We start from the raw sequence: 27102 nt of genomic DNA, 5'->3' as shown, positions 1-27102 counted from the left end.
ATTCCTCCAGTTACTTATAAGAGTTACCCAGCACATCTCCTGAAGCACACCTGTCCACCAGGGAGGGTCCAGCCCGTCCCTAACGCCGCAGTGCCCTTTAAACATCAGGTCAATAGTTAGCTAAATACCTCAAGATTCTAGCACCCTAACTGAAGAAGAGAGAGAGTATTTTCAGAAATGGGGAAGGAGTCTGATCAAAGCCTCTTGAGGGTGGGAAGAGGAGCAGGAGGGTACAGAATGCTGCCTGCTTTGCAGCTCTGCCTAGAACTCTCCACGTCCTGGGCTCAGGGTCCGTTAGTACGGCACAGGTCAGGCGAGAAGAGGCAGGAACAAGTCCCCTGACTTCCAGGGTACAGAGGAGTATGACCAGGCAGAGCCAGGAGGAGGCTTGGCAGGGGCGGCTCAGCAACATTCTCAAGACAGGCAAGAAACAGGAAAGCAGAGCAAAAGATGGGCAGGCAGATGGAAATCAGAGATGGATTCAGTGTAGGCAGGACTCTCTTTTTTCTCAATTTTTCTCCTCTCCTCTTTCCCCCAGACGGAGAGGGCTGAGGCCTAAGTGGGCCTCACGGAGAGTGTCCTCAGAGGTGGGCTGCAATCCCAGGGGTGGGCCTCAGGGCTGGGACTCCAGTCTTAGGGGCAGCCTAACAGTAAAAGGTCAAAGCTCAGATAAGGATCCTAGAATAGATGCCCAGGGCCCTTGGGTCTGGCTACCTGAACACGGCAGAAGCCTGGTCACCAGACCTGGGGCACAAGAGCACATGGGGGACTTGCAGCAAAACTGACTTGCTGCTGGTCACCTGAGCAACCAAATTAGGAGTTTCTTATTTACCTGGCCTAATGCATACCAATTAACAATAGGAGCTCAATAAATGTTTTCTGGATGAAAGAGAAAAATTAAGGAGTTAAGGACAAGGAAAATGCACTCAGTAGTGACAGGCTTGGCTTCACGGCCTGGGGTTATGGTGGGTGAATGGAGTTAGACAACCCCACTGTGGCATGCCGAGGGACAAAGACAGGGTAAGTTGTGTCATTAATGTGTCCCAGTGCCACTGAAAGCATGTCAGGCTGCCTGAGCTCCCATGGCTGAGCTGAGGTGTCAGGTCTAGTTCAGAAAACAGCCTTCCTCGGGTCAACCCTATCTGCATCAGGCCCCTCTCAGTCCTCTGCCTTCTCTGGAAAAAAGGAGGAGAAAGAGAAATGAAAACAAAGAAATGGGTGGGGGGTTTCAACACTCATCTCCCCGCTTAAGTCTCCAGCTTTCTTATCCCAGGTGGGTACTCAGAAACTTTTACTCTTAAGAACCTCAAGAATTTTTCCCTTAGGAATGCTAAGGGCTTCTCATCAACTGTTTTAAAGTAGGGGAGTGCAGCAAGCAGACATACAGTATAGGACTAAATAGTAACAGTGATCCCAAGTATAATCAATTCTCAAAATCATAGATGAGGACAAGAGGAATTCACATATTTCCGATGCAATCAGCCACCTACAGAAACCTCCTCTTGAGAAAGAAGTAGTTTTGGGTCCTCAGGACCACACATACATACATAGTTGTCCTCGCAAATAAATTTCATTACAGTGAAACGATCCGAGCCAGGGAAACAGACACAGAGTCTGGAGAAAGCTGTGCAAGGGCTTCCTCTTGTCTTTCCCTCCTGTGAGGGGGCACCCCAAGCACACACCCCTTACAGCAGCAAGCAACGCAGTAACAGGAGAGTGATGTCTGTGCCAAGATTTTTACTGGGGGCTGGTCATTTAGGCACTGCCTGCCTAGCAACCATCAAAATTCCAGATTCCCAGAAGGAAAGCAGGTGCTCACCGTAAACCACGTCAGTGGGAGTGAACCAGACACAGTGAACCATCCTGATCAGTTAGAGAATGGAAAGAACAGTTCAAGCACAAAGTTACCGATGCCAGCCAAGGGCCAACCTTGCGAGCAAGCCCTTTTTAAGACAGCAGCCCTGGGGACTTCCCTGGTAGCGCAGTGGTTAAGAATCCACCAGCCAACGCAGGGGACACGGGTTTGATCCCTGGTCCAGGAAGATCCCACATGCCGTGGAGCAACTAAGCCCGTGCGCCATAACTCCTGAGCCTGTGCTCTACAGCCCGTGCACGACAACGACTGAGCCTGTACACCACAACTACTGAGCCCACACGCCAGAACTACTGAAGCCCATGCGCCTAGAGCCCATGCTCCACAACAAGAGAAGCCACCGCAATGAGAAGCCCGTGTACTGCAACAAAGAGTAGCCCCCACTCACCACAACCCGAGAAAGCCTGCGCGCACCAACGAAGACCCAAAGCCAAAAATAAATAAATAAATAAATAAATAAATTTTTTGAAAAAAAAAAAGAAAGAAAGAAACTGGCAATAATAGCCTAGTTTAAATTTTTTTAAAAACAGCAGCCTGGGCTCTGTTAACTCTTTCCTGCTGTGGTTTGTAAATGAGCCGATGAAACTGAATGGTATTAGGGAGCCCAACCTAAAAGCTGCATTAATTAATTGTAAAACATTGTGTAATCTTGACTACCCAAGCATCACCATAAGATACAAAACTATGTTGCAGTTACAGAATGTTCTTGTGACTAGTGAAGAAGACTGAAAAAGGCGAGCTGAGCTGAAGGTGCATTTTTCAGTTACTGAGCGAGGAAGGGTGCCGCCACTGCTAGAGCCGCAGGACCCTCTTCTTCAAGATCGTCCAAATCCTTGCACCCTCTTCTCCAAGTCCAGCAAGCAAACTTCTGATACAACTTTTGGTCCTCCTCCTAAGAAGAGAATGTGCTGACTAGCTGGCATGGATTTGATTCCATAAAGCAGCACTGTGGTCCATCACTCAGGCTCATGCAATGATAACAGTGATCGTTCATTAGGCACCCACCTGCCTCCCTTTATTCATTTCATTCTGTCGATCTTCGCAATACTTTTATCAAGTATGGCCCTTGTGTTTTGCAGGGGAAAGTAGAGGATCAGACTGGCGAACAGACCTGCCCAGACTCACACGAATGTAAGTGAATCACACAGGATTTAAATTCAGGTGATCTTATGGCTACAACCCATAGTCTTTCCATTCTATCGTACTCCTCCTTTGACTAGAAGTCAGGCTGGCATCAGTCTCCCAAGACCTGTTCACTGTGCAAGTCTGAGAACCTACAAAGCCAAGGAAGCACCAGGTCACTCTGCCAAGGTACCTGCAACAGCCTTTTAGCTTCACCTCCCTCACCAGAGCCACAAAACCACTCCCAAGCGCTCTTCTGCTGTCAGACAATGTTCTTTCCATCCGCCAGGAAGCTGTGAGGAAGAATAATCCCATCCCTTCGGTGCTCACTCATCATCACGCCCTGGTGGGGGAGGAAAGCTGCCCTTTACTGTCTACCTACTCTGAGCCAGGCACTTGCTGCCTGAACTCATTTAATGCTCAAGAACCACTTCATTTCACAGATAAGGGCACAGAAGCTCTGAGGGTTGAGTCCAAGACGACATACAGTGACGGTGCAGAGACGTTCCGACTCTAAAAGCTGCGTTTTTCCCACCGTCCCAGGCACTCTTGAGGCTACCTTTCACCTTTCTCCCAAGATAAGGAATCCCCAGGGCCTGAGTTCTTTTCTTCAAATACCCTCTCTCAGGCGGTCTAACGCCCCCTCTAGTCTCAGAGAAAAACAATGCGCAGCAGATGTGCGTCTCAGAAACCTCTTCCAGATACGCTGCTTCACCCGCCCTTCACCACTGAGGGCAAAGCGCGGAAAAGTGCCCCTTCCCCGAGGACGGCATCGCCCCAGAGTCACGAAACACAAGGCAGGGCGAGTGGAGAGCCGACCCCAGGCTCGACCCCGGCCCTCGGCTCTGCCCGCGCCCCTCGCCGCCGCCCCCGCCCGGCGGTGTCACCAGGAGGCCCCGCGGCTCAGCCCGCCCGAGCTCACGGCCCCGCCCGCCACACGGGCCCCAGACCCCTGCCTGCCAGCGCCCCGGCCCTCGGCACCTAGCCGCGCCGGCTATTCCCCCAAGAGCACCCCGCGCCCCCGGCAGCCGGGACCCCCTCGGCCTCCCGCAGACCCCCGCCCCGCCTCCCGTGCCCCGGGCCCCTCCTCCTGTCAGCCCGCGCCCAGCCGCCGAGCTACCTTCTCCAGGGATGCCGGTCTCTGCACGGCCAGGGAACGGGCCAACGACAGGACCGTGTTGAAATAGAAACCCCGTGACGCGCCGGCGCTGGAGCCCGAGCCGGAGCCGCCGCCACCGCCTCCCCGGGCCGCGGCCGCCGCCATCATCGCCCCGCGGCACCGCCCGCCGGTTTCCCTCACCCGGGTCTCGACCGCCGAAGCTCAGGGCGCAGGCGCGGCTTCATCCGGCCTCCCCACCACGTGACCTCTCTGTTGCCGACGCAAGAGGGGCGTGGCGTCGGGCAGATCCACCGCTGGAGGGGAGCCGGAGCCGGGCGTGGCTCCCGCCCCCCGCTGCGGGGCACGATGGTAGGCTCCAGGGCGGGGCCTCCGCGAGCTGCTGGCGGAAAGAGTTTGCGCGGCGCTGGCTACGGGCGTACGGGAGCTTCTGTAGGTTCTCTGCGCTACGGCAGCTGCCCCGTGGTCAGAGAGCGCCCTTCGCCTCGGCCGCGCCCGGCTCCTCCCGCCTGCCCCAGGCCGAGCGCTGGCGCCATGTCGGCCTATCCCCGAAGCTACAACCCGTTCTACGACGACGCGGAGGACGAGGGCGTCCGGCCGGCGCCGTGGACGGACAACCGCGACCTCGCGGACTGGCCCGGCGATCCCGCCGACCGGCAGCAGGCCCTGCGGCAGGAGGTGCTGCGCCGGGCCGAGGCCACGGCCGCCAGCACCGGCAGGTCCCTGTCCCTGATGTACGAGTCCGAGAGGATCGGGGTCGCCTCCTCCGAGGTGAGTCCGCGGTCGCCAGGGCTCCTGGGGGCTCGACCGGTCAGCCAGGACGGGTCTTGTACTTTGGTGACTGGACGGTCGGTAACAATCTGTTAGCTACGTAGAGACGCGCGTTTTCACACCCGAAAGGGGCAGTTTGCCCCTGGCGATCTCCTGAGCTTAGTCCACAGGGTTGTTGTTTTCCTACGTCTTGTCAGGGGTCATTTCCACGCTGTCCGTTCCAGGTAAGTAGGGATTCTAGACAGCAGACCCCGGGTTAGGGACGTGGAGGGTCTGTTCCTTTTACACATTTCCTGGACAGAAGCCTAGTCCGTGGCTTCAGCCCTTCCTCCTGGAGTGACCCAGCGAGGACTGTGCCTGCTGGTGTCAAGCGTCCGAGGAGATGGACCTTGGGTTCTTCCCGGCACTGAGCGCTCCTCCGCCTCGCCAGGAGAGGAGTGAAGGTCTTGTCTGCCTGGACACTGCTGAGTGCGCCGGAGCCCGATTCTGGTCGAGTCTAGGGCCTTACGTTTCCTTCCCGATCCCGACGAAGATGTCCTAGAGAGACAGGGGCGGTCAGTGCCAGTCTGCCGTCCCAGCTCAGCTTCTGCAGTTCTTCTTAACGTCCATAGATGGTTTCAGAGAGTAGGACCTTGGGTAAGAGCTGTTCTTTCTTAGGCACCACATTCTCGCCTCAGCGTACTAATGAAACAGTTGTGTTGGGCATTTCTTTAGAAAGTTCTTTAAAATGTAATAACCTGTGATTGCTATATCAGCTAAAAATAATTCATCTTAAGCATTTGTAGTTCTGGAAGCTAAAGCATCATGTTCTTCCCTGGGTCTCTTCGTAATTCTTTTCTCTGGCAAAGTTCACTCTGACCTGGTCACTTACAGTCTTGGACAGTTTTGAGGTCCGTCCCATCATTCTCCCATTACCACTTCCTTGGGTTATCTCCCTTCCCCACTTCTCCTTATCACCAGATCCCTCAGTGGCCCACCTGCTTGTCTTTAGCCTCATTGAGGAAGTTTTGCTTGTGTCTACTGGATTCCTACATTCCAGTCTAAATGGAAAATGTTGACTTAGATTTGGGAGGATTGCCTGAGGTCTTAGGGCCCAGGTGGAGGGGTCACTTGATTAAGGGTCCCAGGCCCAAGGAAGCCAACTAAGAATTGTTTAAAAAGCCATCTTTGGGGACTTTCCTGGTGGTCCAGTAGTTAAGACTGCACTTCCAACGCTGGTCAGGGAACTAAGATCCCACATGCCAAGCAGCACAGCCAAAAATAAAAGACATCTTTGGCAACTGAGAACGGGTGAAGTAGGAAATCAGAGTGACAGAAAGTAGAATACTGTGGCAGGGGATACCCTGGAATCTGGCTTCTGAGGCTAAGGTGTAGATAGGAGGAGGAGGAGGGACGTTCCCAAGGAAGAGAAGAGTCACGCAAAGGCACTGGCCCAACGCCACAGCTCCTGAGCAGGAAAGTGTCGCCCAGGAAGCCTTCCAGGACAGGGCCTGGAGGAGGAGCTTAGGACCCGGTACAGTCAGAGGGCAGGTCAGGAGTGCCAAAAACATAGAGGATGACGTTGTTTCATAAGTGTTGTGGTGACAAACTCCATGCTGTCCCCAAAGTTCCTTCTTCTCTATAATGGGGACCATGAGAACAAAGGCAGAGTGGCACCTCAGGCCGTGAGGCTTGGCATGGCCAAGCCAGGTGTTGCTGTGAGAGGTACGGTATGATCATGACTGAGTAGGTGACAGGCTCTGTCATCAGTGCGATTACACATGGAATTTTTCCAGGATTGAATCAATTCCCAATTATTGGAGACCCTGGGAGGCAGGAATGGTCAGCACCCCCGTCTCCACCCCACCCCATAATCTCCAAATTGTCTTAATGTCTTTGAATCCCTTTCATTGCTCTTTCATTCCCCTGGGGGATGGGGGGGTTGGTGGTGAGCTCTGTCCCAGCACACCCAAATCACGGCTAAACTAACCTCCTAACTTAGACAGGTGCTCGTCACATACCCAGTTGAGAGGTGCCGAAACAGGACACATGTTTTAGACGGTGAGGACTTGACTTTTTTAGAGCCAGCGTGGCAGCAGCGGGAAAGTTACTTAGTCAGGTCACCTCTAGTGAAGGAGAGCTGCCCTTCTCCTGAGAAACCTGTAGGGTTCACCTCTCTGGAAGGCTCTCGCCTCAGGTCCTGACCCCACAGGATAGAGGAGAGGTGGGCCGGCCTGGGGAGCATAGTGCAGAACCATAGAGACTTGTAGGCCACATGGCTCTTCCACTTCTCAGGCATGATTTGTTTCTTCTTTTCTTTCCCTAAGGTATAATTTTTGTGAAGTGATAATCCAGTCACAGGGTTCAAAATTGAGATGATACAGAAGGCTGTGAAGGCTCCTCCCACCCGCTGCCCCACCCCCACCCCCAGCCACTCACCTTCTGTTCCTGCAGTGTCCCTGTGGAGATATTCTGTGTATAAAAACATGCTTATACTTATCTTTTTCCTTTTTTTATTATTTTAACTTAAGCAGAAGTGTTCTGTATATTCCACACTGCACGTTGCTTGACAAGGTGGAGGGCATTCCATAGCAACACGTGATGCGCTGCTCTTTTTTTTTTTTTTTAGCCACACCGAGTGGCTTGTGGGATCCTAGTTCCCCAACCAGGGATTGAGCCCAGGCCAGCAGTGGAAGCACAGAATCCTAACCACTGGACCGCCAGGGAAGTCCCATGCTCTTTCTGCGTCGTGGTCCCTCTAGTGGGTGACTTCTGTTTCTGCGGCCAGTCCCCTAATGCTGGGCGTTTGCCTGTTTGTGTCCCACGTGGATGCAGTCTTCATGTGCCCTTTCACCACCCTGGCCAGGGAGACCGCCTGCCCCCTCTGGCTGCTGAGCATGCGCCAGTGACGTTTTGTGGGGCCCAGGGTCTCAGTTCAGGGAGTCCAGCAACAAACCTTGGACGAGGGCCTGAGTGGCCAGCTTGGTTAGCATCAGCGGAAAGGGAGTCGGGCCAGGATGCTCTCAGCAGCCCGGCCAGCACATCCTGCACACTGTCTCGTGCAGGGCCCCCTCACCTCACTGAGTCTTTCCAGAACTCGACAGTCGCCAAACCCTGCTGGGCCTTCAGTTCAGAGAGGTGGGCCACAGGGGGACGGACACCTCTCCAGCCTGGGAAGGGAGGCCATCGCAGCCCTCTGTTCTGGGTGTCCCTGTGAGTTGGGGTGGTGCCCTCATCCTCTGGGCAGACCCTTCCCCTCTCCAGGTGAGGGGCTGTACTGACCAGAGCCTCCCCTCCAAGGCAGCCCGGGCTGGTTCTGATGCAGCCAGAGTTCTTAGCACAACCCTATCCTGAAGCAGAAGCTGATGGAGGGAGACGGACAGCTGCTCGGTTAAGTAATTCCCAGTAGATTTTATAAGTATCAGTGATTGAATTCAACTGTTGAAAAGTTCTAGGATCAAACTTGCTGGCTCCTTAGCTGTGACGAGGCACCTTGTGAGGCCGGGTCTTTACCATCCAGACAGCTCATACATCCCACACCAGCGCTGTGGCATCTGACCGTGTCTGCTGCTCCTTCCTAAAATGTCCACCCGTGGCCTCCATGGTGTCTGGGGGACCTTGCTTTGCTGACCAGGAGTTGTGCTGGGGAAGCGCAGGGGCTGTCTGCTCTGCAGCCTTCTGCCTCTGAGAGTGAGAAGTGCTGTTTAGAGGTGTTGTGGGGGTCCCCAAGAGCACCCTCAGGTTTAATGATTCCCTAGAAGGACTCAGAATTAGTAGAGCTGTTATACTCACAGTTGTGGTTTGTTACAGCAAAAGAATGCAGATTAAAATCCTCAAGGGAGACAGGCTGGTGGGCAGAGTCCAGGAGAGCAAGCACAGTTTCCCGTTGTCCCCTCTCTGTGGAGTTGTATGCGCAGCCTGCACTCCCCCACTGTGATGTGTGACATCCAGGAGGCATGGCTGCCTGCCTGGCTGACTGGAGTCTCCAGCCCCTCCAGAGGTCACGCTGTGTGGCTCAAGGCCCCCCACCCTGTAAACCACATTGCTGGTGCAGACTGTCAGGCTGGCCTGAGGACTCAGGGAAGCAAAGTCACTCTTCAGGCTAATACGAGGGCAAGGAGCCAGACAAGGCCTTTCTCGGGAACACACTGTGTGAGCGGCCCCAGGCAGCCTGCACATGCAGCGAGGGGCACCAGCCTTTGCCCTTGGTGGTTCTCTTGCCACCTAAGACCACTCTGCACTGCCACTCCTGCCGGGACAGAGCCCCGCATTCGAGCATGTTCCCCATCAGCTCCTGCGTCCCTGCTGGTGCGTATGTGTGTCATGCTCCCTAGGAAGGGGAGCGACATTGATGGGGGTAAATCTCAAGTTTCTAGATTCAGTGTATCGACTTCAGATCAACCTCTGCCTGCTGATTGTTCAAAACCAGAATTTAATCGCAATCAGGACGAGACGCTTAGTGCCGGCACCTTCCCCTCCAGAGCTCGGGCGGGACTCAGGTTGGGGTGGGGGCTGCGCCATCCCCAAGTGCTGGCTGAGGATTTACAGAGAGTCTGCCTCTGCGGGTGACAGGGAGCTACAGAAGGTGCAATGCCATCACGTCTCATCCTCCCTAGGAGCTCGTGCGCCAGCGAGGGGCCTTGGAGCGCACAGAGAAGATGGTGGACAAGATGGAGCAGGATCTGAAGACCAGCCAGAAGCACATCAACAGCATCAAGAGTGTGTTCGGAGGGCTCGTCAATTACTTCAGATCCAAACCCTCAGAGACCCCACCTGCGCAGAATGGCACCCTCGCCCCCCAGCCCAGCAGCAGGTGAGCGGTGCCCGTCTGGCCGGAGCAAAGCAGCAGAGCGGGGTTTAGTGCGGGTGGCCAAGCCTTTCAGGACACTTCTCATACCTTAAAGGGACCAAAGGACCCTGAAATTTACTCACTGGGAGGGATTTGTCTTCAGACATTTTGAAACAAGAAGTGTTCTCCACTGCTCTTGATTGTGTGGCTGTTACCGCTGTTCAGTCTGCAAACTCTGTGTGAATTGGGTCTCCGTAAATTACTGCTCCTGGTAATTTGAAAGAGAGAATGTTCACTCTAATCAGTATAGATGTAACTCACTTCACAGAATTTTTGCTTTAAAAAGTCTTCAGGGCTTCCCTGGTGGTGCAGTGGTTGAGAATCCGCCTGCCGATGCAGGGGACGAGGGTTCGTGCCCCGGTCTGGGAAGATCCCACATGCCGCGGAGCGGCTGGGCCCGTGAGCCATGGCCACTGAGCCTGCGCGTCCGGAGCCTGTGCTCCGCAAGGGGAGAGGCCACAACAGTGAGAGGCCCGCGTACCGCAAAAAAAAAAAAAAAAAAAAAAAAAAAAAAGTCTTCACGTCCAACTTCCCCATATCTAATTCAAGTTGCCCATTGATTCTCATTTTAAAATCAGAGATTATTTTCCTCAAAATTTTTGGCTAGAGGTATAATAAAATCATACTGCAATTTTGGCTGGCATATAAATGTCATGTGTTCAAAGGTAAAATAATTCAGTTTCTGCTAAAACATGATCGTTGCTCGTATGTCAGATCGTTGTATCTGTCTTTTATTATAAAGACAATATCACCATATTACAGAAAATCTACATCTTACCTATCGTAACACAAAGAAGGTAGGTTGCTCCCCTTATTCAGTGTTTTCATAATTGCAGTTAGAATATTCATTTTGCTTTGTATCTTGGTCAGAAGAGGCATTTGATTTTCTCACATGGGCACTGTTAGAAAAGACTGCACTGTCACAGGTGGTTTTCCTTTCTAAAAGTTTTCTTTTTCTCATAACTTTTATCCAAAGGTTGAAAGAAGCTGTAAGTACAAGTAAAGACCAGGAGGCACAGTACCAGGCCAGCCACCCAAACCTCAGGAAGCTCAATGATTCAGGTCAGTGCTCCCTCCCACACTCGGGTTCTGCGGGGACACCTTGCACTGGGTAGGGGCATCGGGGGCTCCAGTGCCTCTCTCAGGGAGCTGGGGGTTTGCGTTATGGCGGGTTCAGCCCTGCTCCCCTGTGGAGGGAGGGATAAGGAAGTGGGAGCCTGGCCTGTATAGCTCTGAGATCTTCAGGCGGGGAAACACCTATGCTGAGTAGGCTATGACCCCCTGGACATCCACGGCCTAATCCCCAGGCCCCAGGAATATGTCAGGTCACGTGGCAAAAGGGGAATCGTGGTCGCAGAGGGAAGTACAGTTGCTGATCGGCTGACTTGAGGTGGGGAGATTATCCTGGGTTTTCCGGTTGGACCCAGTGAATCGCAAAGGTCCTTTGCAAGTGGGAAGGAGGCAGAGGAGTGATGGAGTGAGAGGTTTGAAGGTGCCGGGCAGCTGGCTCTCAGGTGGAGGAGGGGCTGCTGCTAAGGATTGACCTCCAGGGGCTGGAAGGGGCCAGGAATCGGATTCTCCCTAAGTGCCTCCAGGGGAACCAACCCCACTGACACCTGGGTCTGAGGCCAGGGAGACCCAGGTTGGACGTCTGACCTCCAGAACCGAAGGATGGTTTGTGGTATTTTGTTGCAGCGACAGAAGGAGGTTAATGTAGCCGCCAAGCCCCAGTGGGCGCAGAAGCGGCTGTGTAGACAAGGAGTGTGAGATAGGAGGTGTTTTGTGTCAGATCGTCCTGTTAATATCAAATGATGGGCCCAGAAACATCCCTCATCTGGAACGGAATCAAGGTCTCCTGGGGTCTCTGTCGACCCCTAGAGAGCCAGGCACATTGGAAGTAACCAGATGCTTCCTGTGCCGCCAGCGAGCACAGCCGAAGGGAGGCCTGGTGGAGGAGGGCCCGGAGGTTCATCTGGGAAGGTGAAAGCCGCGGAGGAAGTGGGAGAAGACTGTGCACTGAGGGGCTTCCGTAGGCCATGCTGAAGGAGAGACCCCAAGTCTAGAAAGAGATGGTCCCCAGAAGACATAACCTGGGTGACAGGGCTTTTCTGTGTGCATTTGGAAACTGAGGTTCAGAGAAGATTTCTGGGGGCAAATGTGCATCATTTAACGTTTCTTCTTCCGGAGACTGTGTGGGTTTGCATGGTGGCTGCTCCAACTGCCATACCATTACGTGCATGAAACTCTTTCCTGAGCTCGAGGGTCCATGTCTGACCAGGTGACCCATAGGCTGGGGTTCTTTGATCTCCGAGGGGCTGCCCTCAGGAAGCATCTCCCTCCCGCCCCTTCCCCGTCCCCCGCCTGCCTGTCTCGGTGGCCTCAGAACCAACCGCCTTAGTCCTTCCACCCGTTTTCCAGATTAAGATGAGTTTGGTGAAGCGGCATTTCAAGTGTGTCAGTTAACCATCCTCCCGGTGTTTCTTTGTCAACTCAGACTCCATCCCTGGAGGGGCCAATTCTGCCATGAGCTCCGAGGCTTACCCAAGGAACCCGCACCTGCGCACCTGTCACCAGAGGATCGACAGCAACCTCGGTAAGACCAGAGCACCGCCACCAGCACCACGGCTTGCGTGCGCCGGGGTCCCCTGTTGTCCACCCCGGAACACATACACACAAATGCGCACGCGCAGTCAACATCCCAGCCCCTCACCCTCTCTGGGGTCTGCCCACTTGTCTCTGTCCCCACCTCTTGTCTGGGAGGTGAACAGCGACAGGGTCAGGGTCTGGGGACTGCCCCGTGCAGCCTGGGCTCTGCCCACCCCCCTCACCACCCGGCCGTGCCACCCTGCTTCCTCCGTGTGCCCTGGGCTTGGGGAGGGTCAGGTGAGCAAAACTGGAAGGCTCGTGGGAGGCGGCCCAGCAGGTCAGGCATACGTGGGGCCAGCAGCACCTTGGCCGCGTGGCCAGGCACCCTACTTCCTGGGCCTCGGGCTCCAGGGTGCCCTGTCGTAACCACATACCTGCTGGCTTCTCTGGTGTCTCCCTAACCAGTCTCCAGAAACACAGAAGAAGTTCAGTTTTGTCCCTACTTTACACCCAGGGCCCAGAAGAAGAGAATGGAGAGAAGAGGGGGTTATTTGCAGTCGGGTGGAGGAGCTGGCCCCTCAGCAGCCCCCTCTGATCTTTGCTCCCTGCATAGGAACCTCCCCCATGGCCACCCAGGTCACTTATCAACCCTCCTCCCCCTTAGGGGATGGCAAAGAGGGTGAGACAGAAAGGAATGCTTCCCCTGCTCCCTCCTCCCAGGGGACATGGGCCCCCAGCTCTCCCAGGGCAGTGCCCACTCCAGCAGCCTGGGCCACTGGTACAGACAGCACGTGAGGCAGACCCACATCCTTTGTTTAACCTTCATTTAACCTTTGTTTCTCAGCACATAGACTCACTGTAGAAAACTGTGAAGTTAGGCAAGTGCCCTAAGGAAACCAACACCCAAATTCCACCGTCCAGCAGTGACGACTGCTTTGGTGTCACTCCTTCTGTTTCTCCACCCTGAACCCCAACTGCTCTCTGCCCTTGGAGCCCAGGGGCACCCCGGAGGTCACCGCTTGCTTGTCCTCTGGACTCGGCCCTGGAGCCGAAGGCGTCAGGCAGAGGGTGCATCTGCCAGGCCTGACTCCAGAGAAACACAGGGACTGGCGGGCCCCCCGTCCTCCCCACCAAAGATTTCCCCACCAAGAAAGGCTGTCACTGGTGGCTGCTGGGGGGAAGACCTATGCAGGGGGTGAGATTCAGGAATGCAGGGAGTGCAACAGGAAGAAGAGCAAGGACAGCCCACCCCAGAGGCTGAGGGTGTGCAGTGGGACAGGGAGGGTGAGCGGGACACAGAGCAGCACAGGGGACCCCAGCACGGCCGTCCACAGGCCCTACTGATGGGGCCACACCACCGCCCCGGGCGGGTCCCTCTGCCTCCTGGACACCTGGCCTTGCTGGCGGTCCCTTGCCAGGCGGCCCTCCCTGATCCAGCTTCTCACCCCAGTGCAGCTCCTTGCAGGTCCCAAGCCGTCCCAGCTGCTGGCAGCTCCCTGAGACCTGGGCGGCCTTACAGCTGTCAGTGTCCATGGGACACAGGGGCACAGGCTTTCTTTTCTTTTCTTTCTTTTTTTTTTTGTTTTTGTTGCGTTGGGTCTTTGTTGCTGCACGCCGGCTTTCTCTAGTTGCGGCAAGCGGGAGCTACTCTTTGTTGCAGTGCACAGGCTTCTCATTGCAGTGACTTCTCTTGTTGCAGAGCACGGGCTGTAGGCATGCAGGCTTCAGTAGTTGTGGCACGCAGGCTCAGTAGTTGTGGCACATGGGCTTAGTTGCTCTGTGGCATGTGGGATCTTCCCGGACCAGGAATCGAACCTGTGTCCCCTGCATTGGCAGGTGGATTCTTAACCACTGTGCCACTAGGGAAGTCCCAGGAAGACCATTTCTAAAAAATCTGATTCTGCTTAGATTTATGGTGCCATTGCCACCTATTTGTGTATTTTGACCTTTTTCACTTAATGTTTTATCTTTAACTTAGTGAAAAGGCTTACAAAGCACCACCTCTTCTGTTTTCCCCCAGCTCTTTCCTAGTAAAAGGGCAGAAAGCAGCTCTGGGTGTGACCCCATCCCCACACGCTGTGCACATGCACACATACATTCAGGGCACACACATGCGCACACACACACACACACACAGGGAAGGGGCTTTATATTCATCTGGACAGAGTCAGTCACGTCACGACTCCCCTCTGCCGTCTGCACAGCCCCATCAGGGGACCCCGGTCCCCTCGCTGGTCTCCTCCCCACTCATGGTCAGTTCTTTCTTTGTCACTGTGCTAAGGAAGCCCTTCACATACTCGAGGCCAACCATGTCCTTGTAGACTTTATTCCTCTTAAAACTGAATTGAGATTGATTTTTACAACTTTTTGTGAAAGAAGGGAAATACTTATTACAAAGACTGGAAAAGCGGGCTTCCCTGGTGGCGCAGTGGTTGAGAGTCCGCCTGCTGATGCAGGGGACATGGCTTCGTGCCCCGGTCTGGGAAGATCCCACATGCCGCGGAGCGGCTAGGCCCGTGAGCCATGGCCGCTGAGCCTGCGCGTCCAGAGCCTGTGTTCTGCAACGGGAGAGGCCACAACAGTGAGAGGCCGCCTGTGTTCCGCAACGGGAGAGGCCACAACAGTGAGAGGCCCGCGTACCGCAAAAAAAAAAAAAAAAAAAAAAAGACTGGAAAAGCCTGAGGTGTATCTCAGATGTGTTTCCAAATGGGGATCTTCCTCTTTGCCACTCTGGACCTGTGCTTGACCCAGCTTTAGGGAGCTGGTGATGTAAGGTTCAAAGGCAGCTGAAAGGTGTGTGGCTCTATATGAATTTCTAAAATAAACACCATGTACTAACAGTGGGTGTCCCGGTGGGTGGCAGGGAGGAGTGGCTTTCCTGTTAAGCACTACTGCTTTCTCTTCACTTGCACATGTTTTGGAACATGTAACCAACGCCCTGGCATCTGGCCTGTCTTCCAGGGAGGAGGGGTCAGTGACCACAGTGCTGCCGAACCCATGGGAGGAGCATCTGGGGATGCAGGTCCCGATGCTGTGACTTGGCTCAGGCCCGTTGTGTGCTCTCCTGTCCCGCAGATGAGCTGTCCGTGGGCCTGGGCCGGCTGAAGGACATCGCCCTGGGGATGCAGATGGAGATTGAGGAGCAGGACGACATTCTTGACCGCCTCACAACCAAAGTGGACAAGTTAGATGTCAACATCAAGAGCACAGAGAGGAAAGTTCGGCAGCTTTGAAGACAGAGGCGGATTTCCACTCCATCGTGATGAAAAGATTTGAAAGGTCTTCTTTTAAACTCCCAAGAAATTTCAGTTATTACTTTAGAATGTGATTTCACATGTGTTTGCAAATGTTGTAACAGAGTGGGTCTCAAAAGAGGTTTTGTTGTAGAGAAAGCGTGTGCCCCACTTCTCTGAGGGCCCTGACTGGAGGTGTGTGGGCAGAGTGGTGGTCATGTCGGCCTCTGCTTCCATCTGCTGTGCTTCTCGTCCCCAGGCCTCCGCGAGGCAGAGCGCTGAGGGCCATGTGACCTGTGTTTGTGGGCATCCTTCTCCCCCCAACCCCCACGAGCACATTGTGATGCTCTGAGCCCCTTGGCAGGCGTTTGATTTTAGTAGGAGGGGATTCAGACCAGCCCTGTTCACTGTGATGCCTGGAAGCACATAGGGAGCTGGGTGAGCCCCACTGCCCCTGCGTGGGGTCAGGAACATGTTCTGCCCTGGCTGGAGGCTCCCTGGGCAGCTGGCTGAGGCCTGCAGGGCATGAGAGAGGACCATCACACAGACGTGCTCCACCAAGCTCTCTGCCCTCATGTCACCTGGACCAGGCCCCCCATCCAAACATGTTTACTCGGTGCCTGGGGTCCCCTGGCCCATCCAGGATTCCCACCCACTCTTCTGCGCTGCTGGCAACATGCCTTGACCCATCACTTGATTCTCTGGCCCCAGTTTTAGGACTGGAACTCCACTAATGACGCTGACTGTGCACAGAAGGATATGGCTTTAAAAAAAGCCCAGACGTTATCATTCTACCTGGCCTAGCTTGTTCTCTCTTCATTTTACAAAAAAAGAGAATCATTTAAAAGTACTAATTAAAATTGATTTCTGTACTTAAAGGAATTTCTTTACGTTGGTACCTCCAACAAAATAATTGAAGCCACGAGGTCCTGGTCTTTTTAAAAGCAAATAAATTAAAATATTTTGAAGATGGTGAAAGGGACTGATTTTAATAAGACAGATTAGGTTGGAAACCTTAAGAGGACAGTGCCTTTCACCTTGAAACCTGGCCCTGGCACGGTGACCTTCACTACTTTGGTTCAGTAGAATATAAACAAAGTCCCTTAAAGCAAAGGAACGTCTTTAAGGGGCAGCAGCAATGCAGCAGCGTTTATGTAGCAATTCAAATATAAAAGTTCCATCCCATAATGCCTGACTTTCCTAAAAACACTGACAGCCTCCGTGGGCAGACACAACTTTCTGTCATGTTCCAGCCGCCCTGCGAGTCTGACCCACATCACTGGGAATGTCACAGGGCATGCGGATGCTGTGGAAGGTAATCAGACCCACATCTGCTTATCACGAGCCCATCATGGTTGTTCTCCTGGTAACTGGAAAAAGGAAGAATTTTACATGTCCACCCGGCCCACACTGAACGAGTTCACAGGGCCTCCAGCAAAAAGGCTGCTCCAAAGCGTGACACCAGGATGCAGGGCAGCCTGGGGGTGCCTGTCCACCCGGCATCGTTCCCGGGTTTTCCTCCCTGACGCCTCCCTCAACGGGTGTCATGATAACTGTTCCTGCTCCTCGCCCTCAGGCATAGACACGTGGAGATTAGTCAGCACACCTAGACCTGAGCTTCTCCGTTCAAATAAATACAGACAAAGGCCACTGCCAAACACTGTCTGCAGCCCTCCTCTCACATAATGGGGTTAGTGATTTCACCAGTTTGAAGGAAAGTAGCACCTTATTGTGTGTCTTTTGTTGGATTGATGAAGCCGATCACCACCACCCCCGTTTTTACCCCAAGCTGTGGAGGGAGAGTTGCCCTCACTCTGCTAGAAACGTTCCCCTCCCACATGTCTCCCCGTATATTTGGTTCTGTTCTTGTTCACATCCCTCATTCTAAGGCCTGGGCCAAGGGCCTGCCTCATCCTCGTGCTGGGCAGCATCTCTGCTGGGTCCCCACCTGCTCCCGCACCCACTGAGGGCCAGTGGCTGCTGCTTCACACAGCAGAGCTGCTCACACTCTCAGAGAGCAAAGGAGGACCAGAGGAGCCTCCAGGACCTGCATGTGGTGACTGTGCACAGAGGAAAGCTCTGCCCTCTGGATGCACGTGTCCGGGAGACACGGGTGCCCGGCCGGGGTTGTCCTTCTTGCCGCATGGGGTCTGGAAGACAGATCTGGAATTCCACGGTCGACCTGGAAACAAACTGTGCCTTCCAAAGAGTGGCTTTTCTAACTCAAGGTTGGTTACATGTTAAGTGTGCTCCTAACTTTACAATAAGCGCGTTCTCCTTTGGAGAAACTTTCTAACGTAGTGATTTGTAGTTAACAGTGGCAGGTTGCCTCGTGGACGTCTTTTTTGTGTTATATAGGAAAGGAGACCTGAATTTACCTCAGGTGGAAAGAATGGAAGTACATAAGTGCATTTTAATTTCTCTTTAACTTCTTTTTGTGAATATGTGATTTTAAGTGTACACCACAGCAATTTAGTAAAAATCTTATACTTTGCCTACATAGGCCTTTTCTGCAGAATTTTTAAAGTTACCAATGTCGTTAAGCGTCTTCAGCTCTGATGGGTGAAATGTGTACAAAACGATGAGCGAGTCGTTAAAAGTGCACACGGGAAGAGGGGCTTCTGCTCAGAGTATGTGTCAGAGCAGCTCTTGTACTTCATGCCTTCAACTCAACAAATGACCATATTCCTTAAAATAAAATGTGAAGTTGTTTTTTAATCAAACTTTGCCTCCTGTGAGGTCCTTTTCAAAGAGCTGGTTGTGGGGCGGGGGGGAAACCCTCCTTGTTGAGTCCTCAGGTGTTTGGTCCTGGCTGCCACGTCTCGTGCTTCTTGAAAGCCTGTCAACCCATCTGTCCTGCCTCCCAGCGCCTCTGCAACGCTGTCTAGCTCAGGACTTGGCACACCCTCAAGGGCCAGAGATTGGATATTTTAGGCTTACAGGCCAAACAGTATCTTCACATCGTCTTCCCTGTGTCCATCCCTAATGACCTCACTTTAAGTTAATTACCTCTGTAAAGACCCTGTCTCCAAATGTCACGTTCTGAGGTTCTGGGGGTTTAGGGCTTCAACATATTAATGTGGAAGGGGGGTGGCAGGGACCTGACATCTGACAGCCTTTATCTTCTTGGCGGGAACAGAGAGAGAGGACGGTAGAGGTGGATCATCAGGGAAGGGCTGTCAAAGGCCCAGCTGAGATGGGGAATCAGAAGGACCCTAGTAATTAACACCTTTTGTAGACTCTTTAAATAGTGGGGTTTCCAGCCCTGGAGTCACCAGGTGCTTTCGTGGCTGGAGTTCAGGAGCAGGCCTCCTGCCTGGGGCTGCCATCAGAGCTGAAAAAGGCGAGTGAGAAGCCAGAGCTCTGGCCTGAGGCCTCGGGAGAGGGTCTGACTCCTTGACCGGATCACCAGGCTGAAGTGTGGGTGCTGGCCCTGGAGCTTGGAGCAGAGGATGACTGACACGGATCTTTGCACTTTAGTGCCTCAGATTCTCCCAGAAGAATTCTCCCGAAGTCTAGGCAGGACCCGACCTGAAAGTAGGCCAAGAGCCAGGAGTGAAGCAAGTTGCATGAACGTGCACAACACTGCCTCCCCCACAGAGGCGGCTTTTAGGGCTTTGGACCCACAGAGGCCAGAGACAAACCGCAAACCAGGAGTACCTCCAGGCCATTTAGAAATTAAGTCAAAATCAAGTTCTGCTAGGGTTTGATTGACTTTTTTTTTAACATTTTACCTTGAAGTTTCAGTTCTTGGAGACAGGCTGGTGCTAATCATGCCACCCCACCAGTTAAAAACCTGCTCTGGCTCCCACCGTGGTTACAACAACAGTGCTTTTAGGGGGGCTAGCACATGGTACCACTTCCACAGCCCCAAGTGGTGGTTCCAGACCCACAGGCCAGAGCGGGCCAGTTTTTTACAGAGACTCACCAAAGTAACAATGACTATTTTATTTTATTTTTTATTATTTATTTATTTTTGGCTGCACCCCGTGGCTTGCAGGATCTTAGTTCCCTGACCAGGGATTGAACCCGGGCCCAGCAGTGAAAACACTGAGTCCTAACCACTGGGCCACCAGGGAATTCCCAACAACGACTTTTAAAATGAGCTAGAAGGCCATAATTACTCATTTACAACAAGAAATATAATTGTCAAACAATTTAAGCTGGAGTGTAAGCTGCAAAGTCGATGGGACTCCGGAGCTTGTGCCCAGTGCAGGGCGAGCACTCAGCAGGTTTCTGCAAATGAATGGCTTAAAAAAAAGAAGGCCAGAGGGGAGTGAAATTCTTGTCCAGTGGGTACATGAAAATGTGCTCAACATCACTAGTCATCAGGGAAATGCAAGTCAAAACCACAATGAGCTATCACCTCACACCTGTCAGAAAGGCTGTCATCAAAAAGATAACAAATAAAAAGTGCTGGTGAGGATGTGGAGAAAAGGGGAGACCCCTGTGTGCGGTTGGTGGGAATGTGAACTGGTGCAGCCACTGTGGAAAACAGCGTGGAGGTTCCTCAAAAAGTTGAAAATAGAGCTATCATATGATCCAGCAATTCCACTTCTGGGTATTTATCCAAAGGAAACGAAATCACTCTCTTGAAAAGGTATCTGAACCCCAATGTTCACTGCAGCACTATTTACAATAGCCAAGATGTGGAAGCAACCTAAGTATCCATCGACAGATGAATGGAAAAAGATGTGAGATACACATGCACCTGAATATTATTCACCCATAAAAAAGAAAGAAACCCTGCCATTTAAAATAAAATGGATGGAACTTGAAGGCATTATGCTAAGTAAAATAAGTCAGACAGAGAAAGACAAATACTGTATGATCTCATTTATATGTGGAATCTAAAAAAAACAAAAACAGGGACTTCCCTGGTGGTCCAGTGTTTAGAACTCGGTGCTTCCACTGCACGGGGCACGGTCGATCCCTCGTCGGGGAACTAAAATCCTGCAAGTCACATGGCAGAGCCAAAACAAATAAATAAATAACAAAATAAAATGAAAACAGAGAGCAGGGCTTCCCTGGTGGCGCAGTGGTTGAGAGTCTGCCTGCCGATGCAGGGGACACGGCTTCGTGCCCCGGTCCGGGAAGATCCCACATGCTGCGGAGCGGCTAGGCCCGTGAGCCATGGCCGCTGAGCCTGCGCGTCCGGAGCCTATGCTCCGCAACGGGAGAGGCCACGATAGTGAGAGGCCCGAGTACCACAAAAACAAAAAATAAACAAACAAAAAAAACAGAGCAGAGTGGTGGCTGCCAGAGGTGGGGAATGGGGGTGGGTGAAATGGGTGAAGGTGGTCGTAAGGCACAAACTTCCAGTTATAAATAAGTTCTAGGGATGTAATGGGCAGCATGGCAACTGTACTTAACAACACTGGATTGTTTATTTGTATGTTGCATACTTGAAATTTGCTGAGAGTATAAATCTTAAAAGTTCTCATCACAAGAAAAAAAATGGGGGGAGAGGGATAATTGGGAGTAGGGAATAAAAAAATTAGAAAGAAAATTGAAACATATGAGGTGATGTCTGTTAACCAAATTTATCATGATGAAGGGAGCTCAGCTCGGGGCTCTGTGGTGACCTAGATGGGTGGGATGGGGCAGGTGGAGGGAGGTCCAGGAGGGAGGGGATATAGGTATACATATAGCTGATTCACTTCATTGTACAACAGAAACTGACACGACATTGTAAAGCAATTACATGCCAATAAAAATAAATAAGTAAAAATAAATTTTAAAAATTTATCACGGTGATCATTTCATTATATATATACATATATTGAAACATGTTGTACACCTGAAACTATTACAAGGTTATGTGTCAATTATGCCTCAATTAAAGTGGGGAGAGGGAGTGAAATTCTCACTACCACTGCAAAGCCCATTCCCTCCCTGCAGGAAGGCTATTGGAGAAGTCAGGTTAAAATCAGAAGATCTCTTGGTGCTTAGTCCTCTGTAGACTGAGCGCCACCAGGCAGGGCTGTGTGGTTTTCACCTTTGCACCCCCCCAGCTCCCAGAAGATGCTCAGCACACATGGGCCAAGTGTATTCACCCCCTAAAAGTCCATTATCTCAGGATCTTAGAAAGGGCTTCTTTCCTGAATTCCGGTAAGGGGCAGTTTTAGTCTGCAGAAGTCATTTTTCTTCTTCCTGATGCCAAAGCCCCAGTCTTGTTCAGTGCAAGTCAGGCAAGGGTGGCCCACTCTTGCCCGGTCGCTTTAAGAATGAGAATGTGATCCAACGGGTCATGGGTCAGGGATGGGAAAGGGAATCTCTCTGGAGGTTTCCAGAGGAAGTGCTCTTTGCTCTTAAAAAGGGATACAAAGGAACAACAGTCCTTCCTCCACTGGGCCTCGTCATGACTGGATTGGGTGAGGCCTGGGGTAATTGAAGCCACCTAGCCACCAGCCAGAGGATGAAGCCAAAATCTGAAGGTATGTAGACCAAGAAAATCAGAGGACTTCCCTGGTGGCACAGTGGTTAAGAATCCGCCTGCCAATGCAGAGGACACGGGTTTGAGCCCTGGTCTGGGAAGATCCCACATGCTGCAGAGCAACTAAGCCCATGAGCCACAACTACTGAGCCCGTGTGCCACAACTACTGAAACCTGCTGCACCTAGAGCCCATGCTCCACAACAAGAAGCCATCGCAATGAGAAGCCCGTGCACTGCAACGAAGAGTAGCTCCCGCTCGCTGCAACCAGAGAAAGCCCGCGTGCAGCAATGAAGACCCAACGCAGTCAAAAATAGGTAAATAAAATAAATAAAATTTATTTTTAAAAAAAGAAGAAAGAAAATCAGAGAAGCAGACCCAGGGTCTGGACATCCTGGTTCTTGAGCTGCCTGACTATAGCCCTTGCGTTATGGGGAATGACAGATACCCTTACTGCTTCGACTATTTTGAATTAGGGTTTCTAATCATCACAGCAGAAAGCTGGCCTAGGAAAGATGGTTATATCATGAGTCCATGGTGAGTAAATTCTCCTAAGGTCACTGAGTCATTCTAGAGCTGCAGGAATGGAGCCATCTGATTGCCTAATCGCAGGAGAGTTGAACCCCAAGCTGAGTCATCACTGCTTTTTAATAGGATTTGCACTGGGAATTAAGAGGATCCTAGGTGATCTGGGGGGTTAAACAAAAACGAAGTCTTCATTTTCAGAAGCCAAGATGTTCAGAAGAACTGCTATTATGATGGGTAGGAAACTGAAATGTGTAAAGAGAGACCTGAGTAGGAAAAAAAAGTGTTCATGCTTTCAGGCTAGCTTTTGAGGGTTTCATTCTGTGTGAGGAAAGGGATTTAAGTTTTCTGTCCACTGCCTACATCATTAAAAGGATGTTCCCTGGGAATTCCCTGGCGGTCCAGTGGTTAGGACTCTGCACTCTCACTGCCAAGGGCCCAGGTTCAATCCCTGGTTGGGGAACTAAAATCCCACATACAAGCCTTGAGGTGCGGCCAAAAAAATAATAATAATAAAAAAAACTTCAAATAAAATTAAAAAATAAAAGGATGTTCCCGTATAGAGATGAGAGCACAAGGAAAAGCTATTTTAAGAAACTTCATCCCTCAAATAGAGGTGGTAATCCCAGGATGTGATGCAAGACTCTCGCAGCAGGTAAGCCAGAGTCCTAGTTTTTTTCAGGCAAAAATCTCTAGTTCTGGCTCTCACTATTACAGAATGGCCACCCTGCCTCCCTTAATGGGACCTAAGTATGGCATAAATGCTATATCGTGGATTGAAAGTTATCTTAGAATGAGAATCAAACTACTACTATTACCTAAAAGGCAGGGTTTCAGCTGCAGGACAAGTCAATCACCATTGTCCTATCATTGTGGAAGGGAAAAGATATTTCTCTCAGATGGAAAGTCAAAGCTGAGCAGGAAATCTCCAGGAAGTACAAGTCAGGCTGCACATTAGAAATAGCTAGGGGCTTCAGAAAATACTGACATATGAAAAGATTCTCAACCTCACTCCTAATAAGAGAAATGCAAAATTAAACTACTCTGAACATTTTTTCCACCTATCAGGTTGCAAGAATCTGAAAGTTGGACATATAATTACACCAATATCCGGTTCTCCTCTTCTTCTGAGAATATGGAGAGAATGCAATTCCTGCTCTCTCTTCATTTAGGCTTGTCATGTGACTCATCCTCGTCTGTAAAACGCAAGCAGAATTAACCTACTTCCTCTGGGATGAAACATTTAATAGCTAGTGCTATTCAGCTAAAGAGACTCTCCAGTTCTGCTCCCCAATTCAACAATAGTGAGACGTTCAAGTGTTGTGCTTGGTGTAGCCTCGGGACCGTGGTGCTTCCACCAGCGTGGATTGCTGAGTCGATGCTCAGAGGAACATGCCCTGTCTATGACTAAGTCAGAAATAAACCTTTCTTGTATTAAGCCACTGTTGCATACACCCAGCCTAGTCTGACACACACTGTTGATGAAGCTGTGGGGAAACAGGCGTTCTCTTCTGTTACTGCTGAAGGACAAAATAGTGCGTTACAGAGGGCAATTTGACCATATCTGTGGATGTGCATATATCCTTTAATCTGCAGTCCCATTTCTGGGAATTCATTCACAGAAAGACCTGCTCTTATAGACTGAATGTTTGTGTCCCCCCAAAATGCATAAGTTGAAACCTAATCCCCAATATGATGATGGTATTTGGAAGTGGGGTCTTTGGGAGGTAATTAGGTCATGAGGGTGGAGCCCTCATGAAAGGAATTAGTGCCCTTACCAAAGAGACCCCAGAGAGCTCCCTTTCCCCTTCCACCATGTGAGGACACAGGAACCAGGAAGTGGGCCCTCACCAGACACCAAATCTGCCAGCACCTTGATCCTTGACTTCCCAGCTTCCAGAACTGTGAGAATTGAATTTCTGTTTATAAGTCACCCAGTCTACTGTAGTTTAACAGCCCAAACAGATTAAGACATCTGTATACATGTGAAATTACAGGCGTACAAATACAGTTATACATTGTGACATTGTTTATAACAACAAAAGTTTGGAAATAATTTGAATGTCTGTGGAGGCTGGTTACATAAACTACGGTATATCTTCACAATGGAATAGCATGCAAATGTAAAAGCAAACAAACAAAAAGTTCTCTACATACTGATATGGAAATATTTCCAGGATATCTCATTAGATTTTTTTAAAAGCCAGATCCAGAAGAGTGGGTAAAATGTTTCCTTTAGTGTAAGAATGGGGGAAAATAAAAATATTCTTCTTTTTACTTGCATAAATAAACACTTGTATAATACACAAGAGGCAAATAAAAATGGTAAAACAGGGACTTCCCTAGTGGTCCAGTGGGTAAGATTCTGTGCTCCCAATGCAGGGGGCCCTGGTTCAATCCCTGGTCAGGGAATTAGATCCCACACGTGTGCCGCAACTAAGTCTGCATGCCACAACTAAAGATCCCATATGCCACAATGAAGATCCCGCATGCCACAACTAAGACCCGGGGTGGCCTTAATAAGTAAATTTTTTTTTTTAATGGTAAAACACAGGGACCTCCAAGATAGATGGGGTGGGAATAAGACTTCTCAATGAATATCATTTGTATCATTTTTGTATTTGAACCATATGAATGCATTACATATTTTTAAAAATACAGTACTCAGGTCTCGCCATGTCAATTCAATTAAATTAGTCTCTTGAGATGAGGCCTGAGCTTTTCACTTTATGCCACCCAGGTGATGAAATGTTAGCAAGAGTTAAGAATCGCTGCTTTTTGCCTCAGTCTCAGGTGAAACAAGGGATTAGAGAAGTAGTTTTGTGTTGCAGGTGTGGGTAATATTTGGCCCGTGCTCTGTATTCTAGAACCTAACTCTGGTAGCTCAAGTCAGTCCTTGTGGATGTAATCCTATACCTGGATGAAGGAGCTCCGTCTGGGATGAGTGTTGATGGTGCTGTGGATGTAACAAGGAATCATGTGCCAGGCTGTCTGGGGATATATACTGTGAAACAGAGAACTGACCAGACATAGAGATGGAGTAAGAAGCAAACCAGTACTGAATGTATTTATCAGGGGTGTGTGATTGTAACCAGGGGTCTGTTTCAGGGAAGAGAATATCTATTAGAAATCCTGGATCATACTGGGAGCAGGACAAAAGGCACACATTCAATATGGAAGATTTTTGCTCTAAAGGTGGCAAATCCATGGGCCAAATCCAGCCCACTGACTGTATTTGTGTGGCTTGTGAGCAAAGAATGGTTTTACGTCTTTACGTGGTTAGAGAAGAAAAATCAAAAGAAGGATATTTCATGACACAACAAAAGTATGTGAAGTTCAAATTTCAGGGCCCATAAATAAAGTTTTCGTGGACAAAGCTACACTTACAGATGGCCAAAAAGCACATGAAAAGATGATCAACATCACTAATTGAGAAATGCAAATCAAAACTACAATGAGGTATCACCTCATACCAGTTAGAATGATCATCATCAAAAAAAAATCTACAAACAGGGACTTCCCTGGTGGTCCAGTGGTTAAGACTCTGTGCTTCAATCCCTGGTCAGGGAACTAAGATCCCACATGCCGCGCTGTGCAGCCAAAAAAAAAGAAAAAAGAAAAAAATAAATGAAAAAAAAAAGAACTACCATACGACCCAGCAATCCCACTCCTAGGCATATACCTGGAGAAAACCATAATTTGAAAAGATACATGCACCCCAATGTTCATTGCAGCACTATTTACAATAGCCAGGACATGGAAGCAACCTAAATGTCAATAGACAGATAAATGGATAAAGATGTGGTACATATATACAATGGAATATTAGTCATAAAAAAGAAAAAAATAACGCCATTTGCAGCAACATGAATGGACCTAGAGAGTATCATACCAAGTGAAGTAAGTCAGACAAAGACAAATATGATATCGCTTATATGAGGAATCTAAAAAAAAGGGTACAAATGAACTTATTTACAAAACAGAAGTAGAATCACAGATGTAGAAAAGAAACTTGTGGTTACCAGGGGGTAAGGGGGGGAGGGATAAGTTGGGAGATGGGGATTGACATATACACACTACTATATATAAAACAAACAACAAGGACCTACTGTATAGCAGTATAGCACAGGGAACTCTACTCAATACTCTGTAATGACCTATATGGGAAAAGTAACTAAAAAACAGTGGATATATGTACACGTATAACTGATTCACTTTGCTGTACAGCTGAAACTAACACAACATTGTAAATCAACTATATTCCAATAAAAATTTTAAAATAAAATAAAATTTCCAGAAAAAAAAAAGCTACATTCACATCCATTGGAATAAAGCCACATGTCGTCTGTGGCTGCTTTTGCACTTCAATGGCAGATCTAAGCAGTGTGACAGAGGCCCGGTGAGCTGCTCTCATCCTCTGCAGTGATGACTCAACAGCGTTTTGAATGCCACGTTATCACCGTCCCACAGCATCTTATTTTTTTATTGCCAGTGCACATCCATGGTCAAAAGAAGAAAATCAGACTTTGAATATCACAATTTTAAGGTAAAGTGGAGTATAGATTATTTTGTTATTGAAGTCGACAGCAAAACATTGGGTTGATGATGCAAT

At 50.4% G+C, this 27102-nt stretch overlaps 2 protein-coding genes across 2 annotated transcripts in view; one reads left to right on the top strand and one right to left on the bottom strand.

The window, feature by feature from the left end:
* LOC114484974 (phosphatidylinositol 4-kinase alpha-like) overlaps nucleotides 1–4285 on the bottom strand; it is a gene marked incomplete at its 3' end in the record, with an annotated part of 32414 nt that extends 28129 nt beyond the window's left edge. The window contains exon 1 of the mRNA XM_028484812.2: nucleotides 4116–4285. Within this exon, the coding sequence (XP_028340613.1) occupies nucleotides 4116–4262 (147 nt within the window). The remainder of the gene's footprint in view (nucleotides 1–4115) is intronic.
* A 224-nt stretch (nucleotides 4286–4509) lies between these two features.
* Nucleotides 4510–15648, top strand: SNAP29 (synaptosome associated protein 29). Its single transcript, XM_007130628.4, has 5 exons — nucleotides 4510–4883; nucleotides 9479–9675; nucleotides 10688–10773; nucleotides 12206–12304; nucleotides 15373–15648. Exons 1-5 carry the CDS (start codon nucleotides 4647–4649, stop codon nucleotides 15528–15530), a joined length of 777 nt encoding a protein of 258 aa, XP_007130690.1. The 5' UTR covers nucleotides 4510–4646; the 3' UTR covers nucleotides 15531–15648.
* Nucleotides 15649–27102: the final 11454 nt, after the last annotated feature.

This window comes from Physeter macrocephalus, unplaced genomic scaffold (genome assembly GCF_002837175.3).
Source record: "Physeter macrocephalus isolate SW-GA unplaced genomic scaffold, ASM283717v5 random_244, whole genome shotgun sequence".
Taxonomy (NCBI): domain Eukaryota; kingdom Metazoa; phylum Chordata; class Mammalia; order Artiodactyla; family Physeteridae; genus Physeter; species Physeter macrocephalus.
Note: the sequence above shows the minus strand (reverse complement) of the source record. Positions and strands in the feature narration are given on the sequence as shown.